Source organism: Octodon degus, unplaced genomic scaffold, assembly GCF_000260255.1.
Source record: "Octodon degus isolate 3935 unplaced genomic scaffold, OctDeg1.0 scaffold00151, whole genome shotgun sequence".
In the NCBI taxonomy this organism is placed as follows: Eukaryota; Metazoa; Chordata; class Mammalia; order Rodentia; family Octodontidae; genus Octodon; species Octodon degus.
The window spans coordinates 1,390,546-1,404,620 of record NW_004524727.1 but is presented as its reverse complement, the minus strand read 5'-3'; the positions used below and the strand labels follow the sequence as shown (position 1 = coordinate 1,404,620).

Sequence of the window (14,075 nt, the reverse complement as noted above, 5' to 3'; positions counted from 1 at the left end):
ATTTTATTGAGAAACAGGCCTGGGAGAGAACTCAGTAGAGTAAGTGCTAAGGGCTTGAGCTCAATCCCTGGTTCTGCCAACAAAAAATAGTAATAATTTTGTTGAGAAACAAATAGCAATGTGACAGTTTCAAAAGAGGTTAGTAGGACAGTTACAATAATTAATACATTGTTATTGTTATCTTCATAGTAGTTATTCATAGTACAAGACGCAGACATGATATCCTGTCCACAAACACTATAAGTACAAATCTTCTCATTGAATTAGGAGAAAGTAGCTGAATATCTTCCTATTTTGTATATACAGATACAAAATGGTCCTTCATTTATATCCCCTTTTTTGTTTAGTTTTGTCAGAGATGGGTATTCCATTGCCATTTAAATATTATAGGTGCGTGAATTCAGCAATATTCGAATATAGTCCAGTAGTCCGTAATAGTAGTGGGTTATCTGCAGGACTGGCAGTGTCAGAAGTTGTTGACTCGAGCCTTTTACAGCTCATCCAAAGCTTCATTCTAAAGTGCTGCCTTGTTATGAGTACAGAAATTATATTTTCTATTTTAGAAAATAGGGAAGTACAGAAAGTTTTAAAAACATTCTTGTGTATTATGCCACCCAAAGAAAGCCTTATTAGTATTTTACTGTTTCCTTTTAGACTGGCGTTCATGTCAGATACACTATGTTTATTTTGGGTACCCGTCGCCTTATCTACTTGGCAATATTTTCTTGGCACCAAATGGTTTAACTCACACTTCTGCTTGGCAGATTCCTAAATGAGGTGAATATACTTTAGGTTGGAACAATTTTTTTTTCTTTAACCAATTTGACCAAAGAAGGTGGGTTACGAGGGATACATATAATTGTAAAATTTATGTTGATAAAGCTTCTAGAGACTTGAGGTTTGGCAGCAGTTTCCCAGGGGACTGGCTTGCTTTATTATTTTGTAGCTCTGAAGTTTACAGACTCAACCTGGAACAAGGACGCTACCTGAACCCCCTGCAGACGGACGCCGCGTGAGTATGGGCGCCGCGCGAGTATGGGCGTTGCGCATGGCCAGCAGGGGGCGCGAGCCGCCTGGGATCGGCCTCAGTGGCGCTGCGCTGGGGAGGAAGCTCTAGGACGTCATCAGCCTGGGGGTTGCAGTAAGTGCATGAATCCGTAAATAAGTCCTATTTTAGCTCACCCTTTCATATTTATGAGTTCATGTTTGTAGCCTTGTAGGGAGGTGGCACATCTCCAGTCTCTTCTCCCCTTCCTCTGAAAAATTTTTAAAGATTGGAAGCCTAGGTCACAATACAAAACCAAATAAACCACAAATATATTTCTATTCCACGTTGGTTTGCAGTGCTTTTATTTAAAAGAAAAACAACTTGCAATGTCATATCATACATTGTTGAATAACAGAAGTCATCCACTCTTCAGCTGCTTGACTTCCTGTTTGTAGTAACAGCTGGTATTTATCGAGTGGCTTCCATCCAGGGGACACCGCTGCCCACTTTGCTGTCTTTTCCACACAGTCTAGGAGGTGGGTGAGACCCCCCCAATTTAGGGGGACAGAGGGCAGGGAGGTGCCCAGGCTCAGGCCCATCATGGTGATGGCCTGCTTCCTCAGGAATTCAGACTGGCCTGGCCTTGTCAGAGTAGAATGAGACATTATTCTCAAGGTAGGATCGCATTTCAGAAGGTGTGGCTGCAAGCTTATCCCCTGGCAGGTAGCCTGTTAGCTGGGAGCAGTAACTTAGTGACCACAAGCGGGCCACTTAACCCTTCAGGTCTCCTGTGCCTTATCTGCAGGTGCCAGGGGAAAAAATTCACGTGCTTCCTGCCCCTCTGAATCTTAGTGACTCTCTGTTGAGAAAGTTTACTGAACACCTCTTTCCCTCGAGAATAAATACCAATTCATACTTTTCTGTACATTGCATTTGCAGGGTGAGGTGGGCATGCTCCTCGGGACCAAGAGTGGTGGACATCACACAGCTTTGTTCCTCCTCGGTCCGTCTCACCCGCCTTCCTTCTGCTAACCAGTACTTTCTCTCTGCTGCTTTACTGTTCTAGGGAGAATAATGTCTGCGACATAAACCCTGTGCATGGCTTGTTTGCCACAGGAACAGTCGAGGTGAGTGTATACTGGCTTCGGCTTTCAAAGTATTCAGTGCACACTGGGTGAGGTGTGGCCGTTGAAAGATGGAGTTGCTGGCAGTCAGGCTGAGAATCGGAACAGTCTCTTAGTTTGGTGAGCCCCAATTTATATGGAATGGCCCTGTCTAAAAAATAAAAATTAGGGCTGGCCAAATAGCTCAGCGGATTAAAGTGCCTGCAAATAGGCACAGCGGCTGCAGGTTCAATCCCTGGGCCTGCTATACCGGCCCTGCCCCTGGGGCACACTGAGATGGCAGTGAGACTGGCAATTGAGACTGGGCGTGGTGGTGCAGGCCTGTAATCCCAGCTCTTGGGAGGCTGTAAGCAGGCAGATCACTACGAGTCCAATCTAGTAGTGAGACTCTGAACAACACCCTGTAGACCCTTCCCTAAAATACAAAAAAGAAAGAAAGAAAGAAAGAAAGAAAGAAAGAAAGAAAGAAAGATTAACTTGTAGAAAAGAATTGCAAACCATAGCCGCAAGGAAATTATGATAGTGGGGGTTGAGTTTCCCTTGTCCAAAGTGCTCGGGACCAGATGTATTTCAGCTGAGTTTTCTTCAGATATGTTATTATTTGAGTAGATACACTGGGGACCAGATGTATTTCAGCAGAGTTTTCTTCAGATGTGTTATTATCTGAGTAGATACACTGAGGTGTCTTAGGGATGGAACACAGACCCAAACACAAAGTTTATTTACATTTGATAGATACCTGCTGGACAAACCCGAGATTAATTTAGACAATAGTTCTGAAAAGTTTTGCGCCTGAACTAACATTTCATAGTGTGGAATTTTCCACTTGGACTGGTGATCAAAGTTTCCAGCTTTGAAGCATTTCAGATTTCAGATTAGGAAATGAAGCCAAATGACTATTAAACAGAACCCTAGCCATTAAAAAGAATGATATATTCGAGGTGTGGTGGTGCATACCTGTAATTCCAGCACTCAGAAGGTTGAGGTAGAAGGATCACTGAGATCAAAGCCAGCCTGGGCTTCATAGTGAGCCACTGTCTCAGTGACTGACTGACTGACTGAGTCTTCATCTGTGTAGGGTCGAGTGGAGTGCTGGGACCCACGAACCCGGAGCAGAGTCGGTTTGCTAGACTGCGCGTTAAGCAGCGTTACAGCTGATTCAGAGTAAGTTGGAACTGATTTGAGGTATAACTTTTGTCAGCTCTCTGACCTAAGCAGGTGGACCAACAAGAAATTAAAGTGACTTGCTAAAAGGATGAAACTTTTAAGACTCAGATCTGAAGTTGTAGTGTCTGTGTTTGTTCTATACAGCAATCCTCTTGTGAAAGCCGATTTAGTGGGTAAGCCAGGTAGTTTCTTTCTAGAGTACTCCACAGAACACCCCTCTCTCCTTTTCTCCTCTCTTCCTTGCCCTGGCCTTTTCTTTCTTTCTAACAGGGTCTTGCTATGTATCCTGGTCATAATTCCCAGCAAGCCTTCTGTCTCAGCCTCCTGAGTGCTGGGATGACAGGCATGTGCCACTGTGTCTGGCTATTAATGAGGGTGTTAAAGAATGGAAGCAGCGCACATGTCCAGGAGTATAGTTGTTTCCTCCCGAGTAAGGGTGGGAATGTTTCTGTAGCTGCCTCTTCCCCACTTTGATAAGAGGGAGACAGTAGCTTGCACTGTGTCTCACACTCAGGCAGTGCACAGGTGGGATCTGTTGCGCTCTGATAACAGCTAGGAATGTGCTTTACCTGTTGGACTTCCAGTGAAGATGAGCGACTAGTCACCTACTCACGTGTGGATGCTTGCCTTGCAGGGTCAGCAGCCTGCCAACCATCTCTGCCCTGAAATTCAATGGTGGCCTGGCCATGGCGGTGGGCACATCCACAGGGCAGGTATGTAGTTGGGTGGCTGTAAGGAGGATACGCAGGGTGACACTGGCCCTGAGGTGTGGGGAGAGAACTGGGGATCCTGCCTTCCAGAGCTCCTGCAGCAGTGTGGGGCTAGGGTGCTTTCCGGGGGAGCAGGGACCGAGGATGAGGGAGGCACAGCTACAGGCACAGGGCTTTACCAGACCCAGGGGGAAGCTTGAGATGCAGTCTAGTGGATGCCTAACCCGTGGGCTGAGATCAAGGCCAAGGCCCCCGGCCCGCATGACGGGGCAGGGCGGTCCCTCCTCCAGCAGGCAGTCTCACTGCTGCCCCAGCCACAGGGGTCTGCTGGGACTGGTCCTGTCCAGTGTAGCCCTGCCTGCCATGGAGGCTGGCCTGCAGCTCACACCGCAGGGGGCGTGGCTGCTGCCTGGGCTCCACCCCACACTGCGGCGCTTCCTGCATGCTTCCTTAGTGGTTTACTACCGCAGCAAGAGCGCTTAAACCTTGGGCACCTGGAATTACTCCGGGGTTACATTTGTAAGATTGCATTGTGTGGGAGAAAGGTTTCCCAGAGTGTACCAGCTGCCTTCAGGCTGTTGGTGCTGTAAGGACTGTTGTGTTCCGTAGAAGGTAAAGAAACAACCAGGCATGGTGACACACACCTGTAATCTTAACACTTGGGAGGCTGAGGCAGGCGGATTCTAAGAGTTTAAGACCAGCTTGGGCTACATAGTGAGACCCTGTCTTCAAAACAGATGAATAAAAAGGATGGAGGTCATGAAACACAGAGTAGCCACTGTTCTAGCTTTTAGGGTAGAATGATTTGTTTCAGGAAAAGTAACTTATTTTTTTTTTCCCCTCAGGTTTTGTTATATGATCTTCGATCCAATAAACCATTGCTAGTTAAGGATCACTATTACGGGCTACCCATTAAGTCTGTCCACTTCCAGGATGCTTTAGATTTGATTTTGTCTGCAGACTCTCGCATTGTCAAAATGTGGAATAAGAATTCAGTAGGTATTTTGTTGAAATTACTTCCTTTTTTGTTCGATGTGTTCCCAGTGCTCCTTTCCTGTGTATGTGTGTGTGTGTGGTAGGTGGGCTCTTAAGAAAGACGCTGAATGTCCACTTGGGAGTTAGGAGGAGGAAGTCAGTTACTCCGAATAAAAAGCACATTTACAGAGGCAAAAGATCGTTACTCCTGCTCTGGGGTTTTCCACTTTGCTACTGCTGCCTTGCACTTTTCATGTTGAGTCTGGCAGAGAGAAAATCGTTGTTTGAAAAAGTCTGTCCCCAGGGCCTGGGAGATGGCTCAGTAGAATAAGCACTTTCCTGGCAAGCACAAGGGCCTGAGTTCAATCCCTGGTTCCACCAAAAAGAAAAGAAAAAGTCTGTCCCCTGACTTTGTGACACTTGCGGTGCACGCCTGTGATTGCAGCACTCAGAAGGCTGAGGCAGGAGAATTGCAAGTTTGAGGTCAGAATGGGCTACAGTGCAAGACCCTGTTTCAAAAGAAGTCCATCCTTGAGAGCTTGAGAGCTCTCCCAACCCTAAGAAAGTCTCCACCAGCTACGGACTCTTCACAGTGTTGTCTCACATCCACATTTCTACAGCCCTGGCCTTCCAAGGCCAAGAAGTGGGTTTTAGAGATGTTAGCTTTGTGGTAACTTCTCATACTAGCCAGGCGTGGTGGGCAAGCCTGTCATCTCAGTACTTGGGAGGCTGAGGCAGGAGGATTGCCACAGATTGCCAGCCTGGCCTATGTGGTGAATTCAAGGCCTGAACTACACAGTGAAACCCTGTCTCCAAGAAATAAACTTAATGAATTTAAAAGTATTTTATTGTGAAGTTCTCTCCCCTCAACTTCAAATATCGTGGGGGTTTTTTTTTGGTGGGGGGGGCGGGTCAGAACCGGGGATTGAAGTCAGGCCCTTGAGCTTGCCAGGGAAGCACTTACTCTACTGAACCATCACCCTGGCCCCTTCAAATATCATTTAAAAAATAACAAAAATCTTCTATTTCTGGTTTTCATCCACCTGCTTTTCCTTTTTTTTTTTTTTTTTTTTTTGTTTTTTAAGGAAGGGTCTACAGGGTGTTCAGGGTCTCACTGCTAGATCGGACTCGTAGTGATCCTCCTGTTTACAACCTCCGAAGAGCTGGGATTACTGGCACGCATCACCACACCCAGTCTCAACTGCCATCTCAGTGTATCCCAGGGGTGGGGCTGGCACAGCTAGCCCAGGAGTTGAACCCCTGGCCCCTGCGCCTGCTTGCAGGTTCTTTAATCTGCTGAGCTATTTTGTTGGCCCTTATTTTTTGTTTTGAAACTTAAATGTTTTGAGAAAATACTTCATCCAATAAATTGGAAAACATGTACCCAGTAGAGAAGATGCCTTTAAGAGTTGTTACCTTTAATTAGACACAGCATCTTTTTTGGTTTTTTTTGTTAGGCAGGGTCTAACTATGCAGTGCAGGCTGGCCTTGAACTCAGCATGTAGTGTATGCTGGCCTTGAACTCTCAGCAATTCTACTGCCTCAGCCTCCTGAGCGCTGGGATACCAGGCAATAACTGGTACCCTTTTTTGTTTTGTCCCATGCTCCTCCAGTCTCCTGGGAAGGGAGGAGGACAAGATGGGCCTGCATGACTGTGTGGGGCAAGAGCTGGGGAGTGGTTTCCCCGGGCACGCAGCTAGCTTGGTCCCCTGTTCCGTGCCTGCTCTCCGCTGCGCAGAGCTAACCACAGCTTCTGGTGATGACTTCCAGCTGCAGGAGCTGGCTGCCCTTTTTCAGTGTGGATGCTTGGAAACCTCATGTTTGGGTTGCTGCAATTCAGTTTGGCCTTTTTGTTCTTTATGACTTAATACTTCCTCTAACGCCCACGATACTCCATTTGGATGGACTTGCTGTCTTGCGTGCCATGTTTATCTCTGTCATCCCTTTTCTTTACCCACCCTTACTCCTGTTCTCCTCAGAGAAGTCCCGGCTGGCCTTGCACTTACTCTGTAACTCATGCTTGCATAGAACTCATGGTCCTCCTACCTCAGCCTCCTAAGTGCTGTGGTCACCCCAGTTTCTACCCTCCTTCCTTCTTTCCTTTCACTTCCCTTGATTTTCCACATTCCATTGTGCCCTGCCACCTGGAATGGCTGTGTGTGGCTTTTGCTTTGTGTCCTACTTGTCGGGTTGCCTACTACACCTTTACACTCTTGGGCCTCCTCTGGGCCAGTGCTGCCCCGTTGTCCCTTGCTGGCCATTGCTCCTTAGGGCCCCCTTTTATACTTTCAGGACTCATGGTTAAAACCTGAAGGCTTTTCCCCTTGGACCTATCACCTCTAGGCATCAGTTTCTTCACCCCAGAACTGAGATCCTTGAGTGATCACCATGCACATTCTCTGAAAGTTTCTCAGTTTTTATTTTTTGTTTTTGTTTTTTTGACACAGAGTCTTGCTGTCCTTCAGGCTGGCCTTGAGCTTACTATGTAACACAGGCTGGCCTCAAACTCAGGGCAGTCCTCCAGCCCCAGCCTTCCAAGTGCCATCATGCCCAGCTTCAGGGTTTTTTGGTGTTTTTTTTTTTTGTTTTGTTTTGTTTTGTTTTTTGCCCAGCTTCAGTTTTGAATTCAACAGTTACACTGTTTTCTGTGTGTAGCGGCACGGATAACTGAGTCCTGTCTCCAGTCTTCATGATGGTGCCAAAAATGTGCTCTATTTGGTCATCCTGATCTTTTTTTATTTTATTATTTATTTATTTATTTGGTGCAGGGTCTTGCTGTACAGCTCAGACTCATAGTGATCCTCCTGTCTCAGCCTCCCCAGCACCTGCTTTCGGTGGCCTGCTCAGAGTGGGACCAGCACGGCATGTGGTACTAGAGATAGGAGCTGGGTCCTTGCGCTTGCCAGGCAGGTGCTTAGACCGCTGAGCTAGCTCTCCAGCCCAGCCATCCTAATCATTTCTTTCTGCTTCCTATTTTAGGGGAAAATATTTACCTCTTTGGAGCCAGAGCACGACCTCAATGATGTTTGCCTCTACCCAGGCTCAGGTATGCGCCTGTGACCAGCAGTGTGCACCGAGACATGCTCACCAAGTCTGGGTTCTGAGCTGTATCAGCCCCACAGGTGGCATTTGGCCTGGTATACATAATGCTTATCACCCCTGCCTTGCCTGACGCCTTGGTGGGGAGTGATCTGCCTGTTTCAGCCTTGCTGTTGCCTTCATTGGAACCAAACACAGGTGTGGCGCAGACAGTGGTGTGACAGTGCCCAGTGGCTTTTCTGTGATTAGTGAGTGCACATGGTAATCAGGGCAGGGGTTTGGGGAAATCTGGGTTACTGTAGCCCCTTTTCACAGATAAGAAACAGATGCCTCATGGAACCCTGAGTTTCAGTCACTGTTCAGCAGGGTGCGGAACAAATTTCAGAATGCGGGGTATATTCAGGGTGAAACAGACAAGGCAGCAGATAGGAGCAGTGTCCCAAGATGGGACAAGGCTTAGCCTGTGAGCCACAGTATGCTGCCATGTGGCCGGGGCCTGTAGGCGCTGCACCCCATACTACAGTCCAGGGAGAGGGAGGTTGGGAAGGGGTCAGCAGAGACCCTAGCACCAGAAGGCCATGCTGAAGTGAGGCTGAGTTGTGCTAGGGGCCTAAGGCAGAGGCGGAGCATCTCTCTGAGGGTCCCAGGAATAGAAGAGTTGGCAGTGGCATGTCTGGTTACCTCCTCAGCCTCTCTGGTAGCTGAAGAGGTGCAGAGTCCTGGCAAAGGGGGCATCCACACCCCTTTATTCAGTGTGGAGCAAGTGAGCAGGGTGCAGAGGTCAGACCCAGGAAGAGCTCCAAGAGGAGTGTGCATAGTAACAGGGACAAGAGCGTGGGGCAAGAGAGGTCAGCTGAGAAACTCCCAGGAGTGCAGGACACAGGCAGCCTTAGAGGGGCACAGGCATCATGCAGTCAGAGAACCAGCACAGACTTCGTGCCATGGCGGTGCCAGGCTGCTGCCCCCTGGGAGCTCATGGCTGCCTGCTGGCATGGTGATGCACAGCTGTGATCCCCACTTCAGAAGGCTGAGGCAGGAGGGCCATGATTTGGACTCTAGTTTGGATGACTTAGTGAGAGACCTTGTTTCATAATAAAAAGTAAGAGCTGGATGTATGGCTCAGTGTCCTCTGGTTTTAAGCCTTTTTTTTTTTTTTTTTTGAGCAGGTCTTGCTATACAGTTTAGGCTGGCCTTGAGCTCACTGTATAACCCAGGCTAGCATGGAACTTGTGGAAGTCCTCCTGCCTCAGCCCTCCAAGTGCTAAGATGACAGTTGTGCTCCATTACACTTAGCCTAAATTCATGTATTTGAAGGGTTTGTTGAGGTTCAGCCTGGTCTCCCCTCCCAGGGCTGCAGGTCACTGTGGACCACACCCTTCAGGCACTCTCAGTAAGAAGCAGGGAACAGGGGGTGCCTCCCCCCAAGCTCACTTCTCTCATGCTTGCTTTTCAGGAATGCTCCTCACTGCCAATGAGGCCCCCAAGATGGGCATCTATTACGTCCCGGTAAGGAATGCAGGGGAGGCGGTGTGGGCGTGCAGGGCCAGCATGGCTCTGGGTTCACGCTAGTAACCAAGGGCCCATAGTGCACATGGAAAGGTGCTGGGGGGAGTCTGAGTCCAGTGAAGCAACAGCTAAGTTTTCTCTTCTGAGAAACCATTGAATATGTTAAATAGACCTTAGAAACTGATGTTTGTTAGATTTTCACTGTTTCTTTTGGTGTCCAACTCTGAGAATATTTAGCTTTGAGCTGTTGATCAAGAGACCCCGATCTGCATCAGGTATGGAGGCACATGCCTGTGATCCCAGCACTTGGGAGGCTGAGGCAGGAGGATCACTGAATTTTGGTCAGCCTGAGCTACGAAGTGAGTTCAAGGCCAGCCTGAACTGCATAGTGAGACCCTGCCTCAAAAAGACAAAAAACGTCTCAATCTGAAGAAGATTCTAATAAATCTTTCAGTGGTCGGTGATGCTGTGTAGTTTCCAGTTTGCCCTCAGGTTTTCTTCCTACAACAGATAAACTTTACCTGTAGTTTGTAGAAAAGAACCAGAGCCTCGACCTGAACAGACATAGTCATGACCTGGGAGGGCAGGGAGGAGCCACTGTCTCCGGTGACATGAATCTGCTCTTGGTGACTGTGTGGGCTCCGATGAATGCTACACATTGTGGGGTCTCCAGCTCTCAGGAAACTGGTGGTGGCCGCCAACATGCGTCTCCCTCGTTCCTGAATTTGCCTGTCTAGCTCCCACACTGCCATTGCATCGCTCCACAGTGGTCCTTCTCCTTCCTTTTCTTGTCCTGGCTTTGAAACCAAGGCCTTGCATGTGCTGGGCGCGCTGCACCACAGGCTGCGCTCTTGCTAGCGGCCTCCACGCGCTGGTCATGCACTCTGCTGCTTCTCTACCTAGAGCCAAGGTCTCGGGTTGCCCAGGCCAGCCTTGCCCATGATCCCCTCTCGCCTTGGCCTCTGTCAAGGGCATGTCAGGCCTGCTGGGTGAGTTTGTATGTGCTTGGTGCATCTGCTTCTTGGCATTGTGGCCGTGTTCTCTTGGGGACTGAAACAGAAGAGAGCACTCCCTACGTGGGGCCCTGCACTGGGAGCAGGAAGCTCCTGCAGAAGTGCGGGGCCTGGGGCCCTCAACCAGTGCCTGCTTGGCTAGGAGTGGCAGGGCAGAGGCTGCATTGGCTGCTCGGAGGGCAGTGGGGCATGGTAGAGGGGACACTGTCAGCCTAGGGAATGCCTGAGTTCCTCCCAGTGGCTGAGGGAAGGGACCCCCAAGCTGTGTAGGCGGGAGAACAGGACAGGAGTCTGCCTGGTGTTGGCAGGAGGGATTAAACTAGCTGCCTGGGGTAAAGGGGTGGGTGGGCTGAGCACTGAACTGGACACAGTGAGGTGGGCTTCAGCAAACCTGGGAGACAGGGTTATGCTCTGTGCCAGGCCTGCCCCCTCCCCTACCTCTTGAGGATTGAGGTTAGGGCCTAGAAATTTTGTGAAAACGTTATTTAAAATTTTACTCATTTAGTCATTTGTTTTGTGGGCCTTTGCACTGAACAACATCTTGTGTCCTTTTTTTAGGGGAGTAGGTATACCAGGCATGGAACTCAGGACCTCATGCTTGCCAGGCAGGTGCTGCACCGCTGAGCTAAAATTGTTTTGAGACAAAACATTGCTGATTTGCCATCCTCTTCCTCAGCCTCCCAGAATGCGGGGGTGACGTGTGTGCACTAATGCCCTCAGCCAGGTCTTTTGTCTTGGTGGTTGTGACGTCTAGGGTGTGGAGAGGCTGAGGACAGATGGGCGGGGGGAAGGCTGTGTTACCCTGGCACTGCCTGGGGCTGGTTTTAGGCACGCACTGGGAAGAGGGTGCAGGCCAGAAGCCAGTACTCCAGGGTGGGAATGTCTACTCAGCCCTTCATGGGGTCCAGATCATGTGCGGGCAGGTGTCCAAGGCTGGTAGGTGCAGCTGGTAGCAGCTGGAGATGCCAGCTTTGGGGCTTCAGGTCTGATGTGATTAGCCAGCTGATGTGTGCTTGTGAAATTAGACTTTATATACAAGTTTGTACCCTGCTTTTGTCACTTATGTAGAGACACTGGTCGCAAGGCGCTGAGATGACCTGCACAGTCTTTGTTCATCACATCTGACTGATGTGTGCAGTTCAGCTTTAGGAGGCCACGGTTGACTTCTGCTTCTCCAAATCTGTTCCTTCCTGGATGGGCTTTGGGCTCTGAGCAGCAGGAACATTACTCAGCATGAGCCAAGGGGCTGGCAGCTACTCTGACCCAGAAGAAGATACTCCAAAGATATCATCAAGATCAGCTGTGAGGGCCGGGGAGATAGCTCAGTAGAATAAGCGCTTGCCTGGCAAGCACAAGGGCCTGAGTTCAATCACCGGTTCTGCCAAAAAAAAAAAAAAGATCAGCTGTGATCAGACTCCCATTTTCTGTAATCTGCTTGACCTGAGAAGCTGCTCTCTGGGTAAGAAGTTCAGAGAAATTCAGCTTCCTGAACATCAAACACAAAGACTAGAGTACAAGGGGAGAGATTTGCCACCAGCTGGAGATCTTGGAATGGGTGAGACAGGTTTCCTGAGGGGAGATAGGTAGCAGTCCCTCCTGTGAATGGAGAGGAGGGAGTAGCAGGGTGTCCTGGGCACTCACCCTCAGTGACAGGCACTCTGTGTGGTCATGCACTGGAGATAGCTCAGAAAGCAGCTCAGGAATTGGTTTATCAGAGCCTGAGGGACAATGAGAGACTCATGCAGGAGAAGACTGGGGGATAGACATGTGGGCCCAGCCTCCAGCAAGCTTTGGACAGGAAGGACCACGGGCCTGGAGGAAGCACATGCTGCTCATAGCCGCCTGGAGGAAGACAGGGCAGATGTGCTCGAAAAACAGGATTCACTTGAAAGTGTGCCCCGAGAGGCCTATTTTTAGGTGCCTTGAGTCATAATTTGAGGCAAGTGTGTGCTTAATTTATGTTCCAAGAAAGGTGTTTAATAGATAAAGTTGAGCCTGTCAGAGAGATTGAGTAAGAATAAGCATCTTACGTCTTCCCTATATGAAGGACAGATGTGGGACCCTTACATGCTGAACTCTTCAGGTCATGGAAGAGACTAGATTCCAGGCTTGGCATATTGTCATCACTTTTCCTAATTAACAAAAAAGAAGATGTGTTTCTTTGTAGTGCTTTTCTGTAATAACCAAGCTTACAACAAATCTATCAAAATTGAATTTTTTTTTTTTTTTTTTTTTTTTGGTACTGGTGATTGAACTCAGGACCTTGAGCTTGCCAGGCAAGTGCTTGTTCTACTGAGCTATCTCCCCAGCCACAAAATTGAATATTATCTAAGGCATGAAATTGCTCTACAAGGTAGTGGTATTGTTTGTAGATTTCTAGTTAGACATTCATGACCATGAATGGGATCAGAGACTGGACAGTGTCGCACACCCCTGTAATCCCAACACTCAGAAGGCTGAAGCAGAAGGATTGCCCTAGGCTACATAGCAAGACCTGTCTCAAAAAACAAAAGCAGGGTAGGCACAAAGCACAAATATCAGATGACCGATAACACAAGCAAGTTGTTTGAGACATTACAAAGGGGAAATGGGGGCTTCCCACTTTAATCTAAGTGCTTTAGGCCCTAACACTATCTGTGGCATTTTTCTTCAGCAAAGGAAATCCTCTCCATTTCCCTTCAGTTTATTGGAGCACAAGAATAGCAGACACATGGAGAGCACTAATGTGTGAAAATCAGGAAGTCATCTTCTGAGCTTCCTGCCACATTTTCAGAGTTAATTTCAGTTCTGATTGGGTCAAGCATCATGTGATTTCCATATGGGAATATTTGACACACAAATGGCATATTTTCTATTGTGTTAACTTTGGGGGGGGGTGTTGTTTGGTTGTTACTTTTTTCTTTTGGTTTTTTTGAGACAGGGTCTTGCTGCATAGTTCAGGCTAACCTTGAACTCTCTGTGTCCGCCTGAGCTGGGGAGCCAGGTTGCTGGTTCATGTGGTGACTGAGAAATTGTGCAGTTGCGTTCCCAAGTGCCGAGCCCTGTCCTGTTGCTTGAGTTCCTGATGCTCAACACCATCAGGGCTCTGCGTCAAATCCCCCTCATGAGGCTGTGAAGCATCTCATTGCTGTGATCCGTATCACCCACACAAGAAAATGCCGCACTGTGGTCTCTGCAGGCCAGGCTAGAGAGCTGCACCAGTTGCTGGCTTAGTCTCTGTGAGGCATTTCTTGCAAATCCATAGTAGCAGCTTCCTTCCTGCCGACACTGGGACCTGAGTGTCTGGCACTCAGAGTGCAGCACCCCACTTTCTCTGAGCTTGGAGTCTGGTGCCTGCTGTGGCAGTATGGGTGCCACAGGTCCTTTCAGGAGTGCAATGGAGCCAGCTTCCTCTACACAGGGCATCTGCAGAGGCCTGAAGATCTCCTGGGCCTAGCAGGGCAGGAAGGGAGCAAAAGATGAGAGACCTCTCTCCACCCAGCCATCTGAGTGATTGTCCACCTGGGTGCCAGGGAGAAGGTTGGTTCTTCAGCAGTCAGAGAGGGGTTGGCAG

At 48.7% G+C, this 14,075-nt stretch overlaps 1 protein-coding gene across 1 annotated transcript in view; it reads left to right on the top strand.

Annotated features, from left to right (window-relative positions):
* The window catches only part of Nol10 (nucleolar protein 10), a 44,108-nt gene that overhangs the window by 10,557 nt on the left and 19,476 nt on the right, over positions 1–14,075 (top strand). The window contains exons 7-13 of the mRNA XM_004642346.2: positions 947–1,012; positions 2,055–2,115; positions 3,191–3,276; positions 3,914–3,992; positions 4,835–4,984; positions 7,944–8,010; positions 9,457–9,509. Of these exons, the coding sequence (XP_004642403.1) occupies positions 947–1,012; positions 2,055–2,115; positions 3,191–3,276; positions 3,914–3,992; positions 4,835–4,984; positions 7,944–8,010; positions 9,457–9,509 (562 nt within the window). The remainder of the gene's footprint in view (positions 1–946; positions 1,013–2,054; positions 2,116–3,190; positions 3,277–3,913; positions 3,993–4,834; positions 4,985–7,943; positions 8,011–9,456; positions 9,510–14,075) is intronic.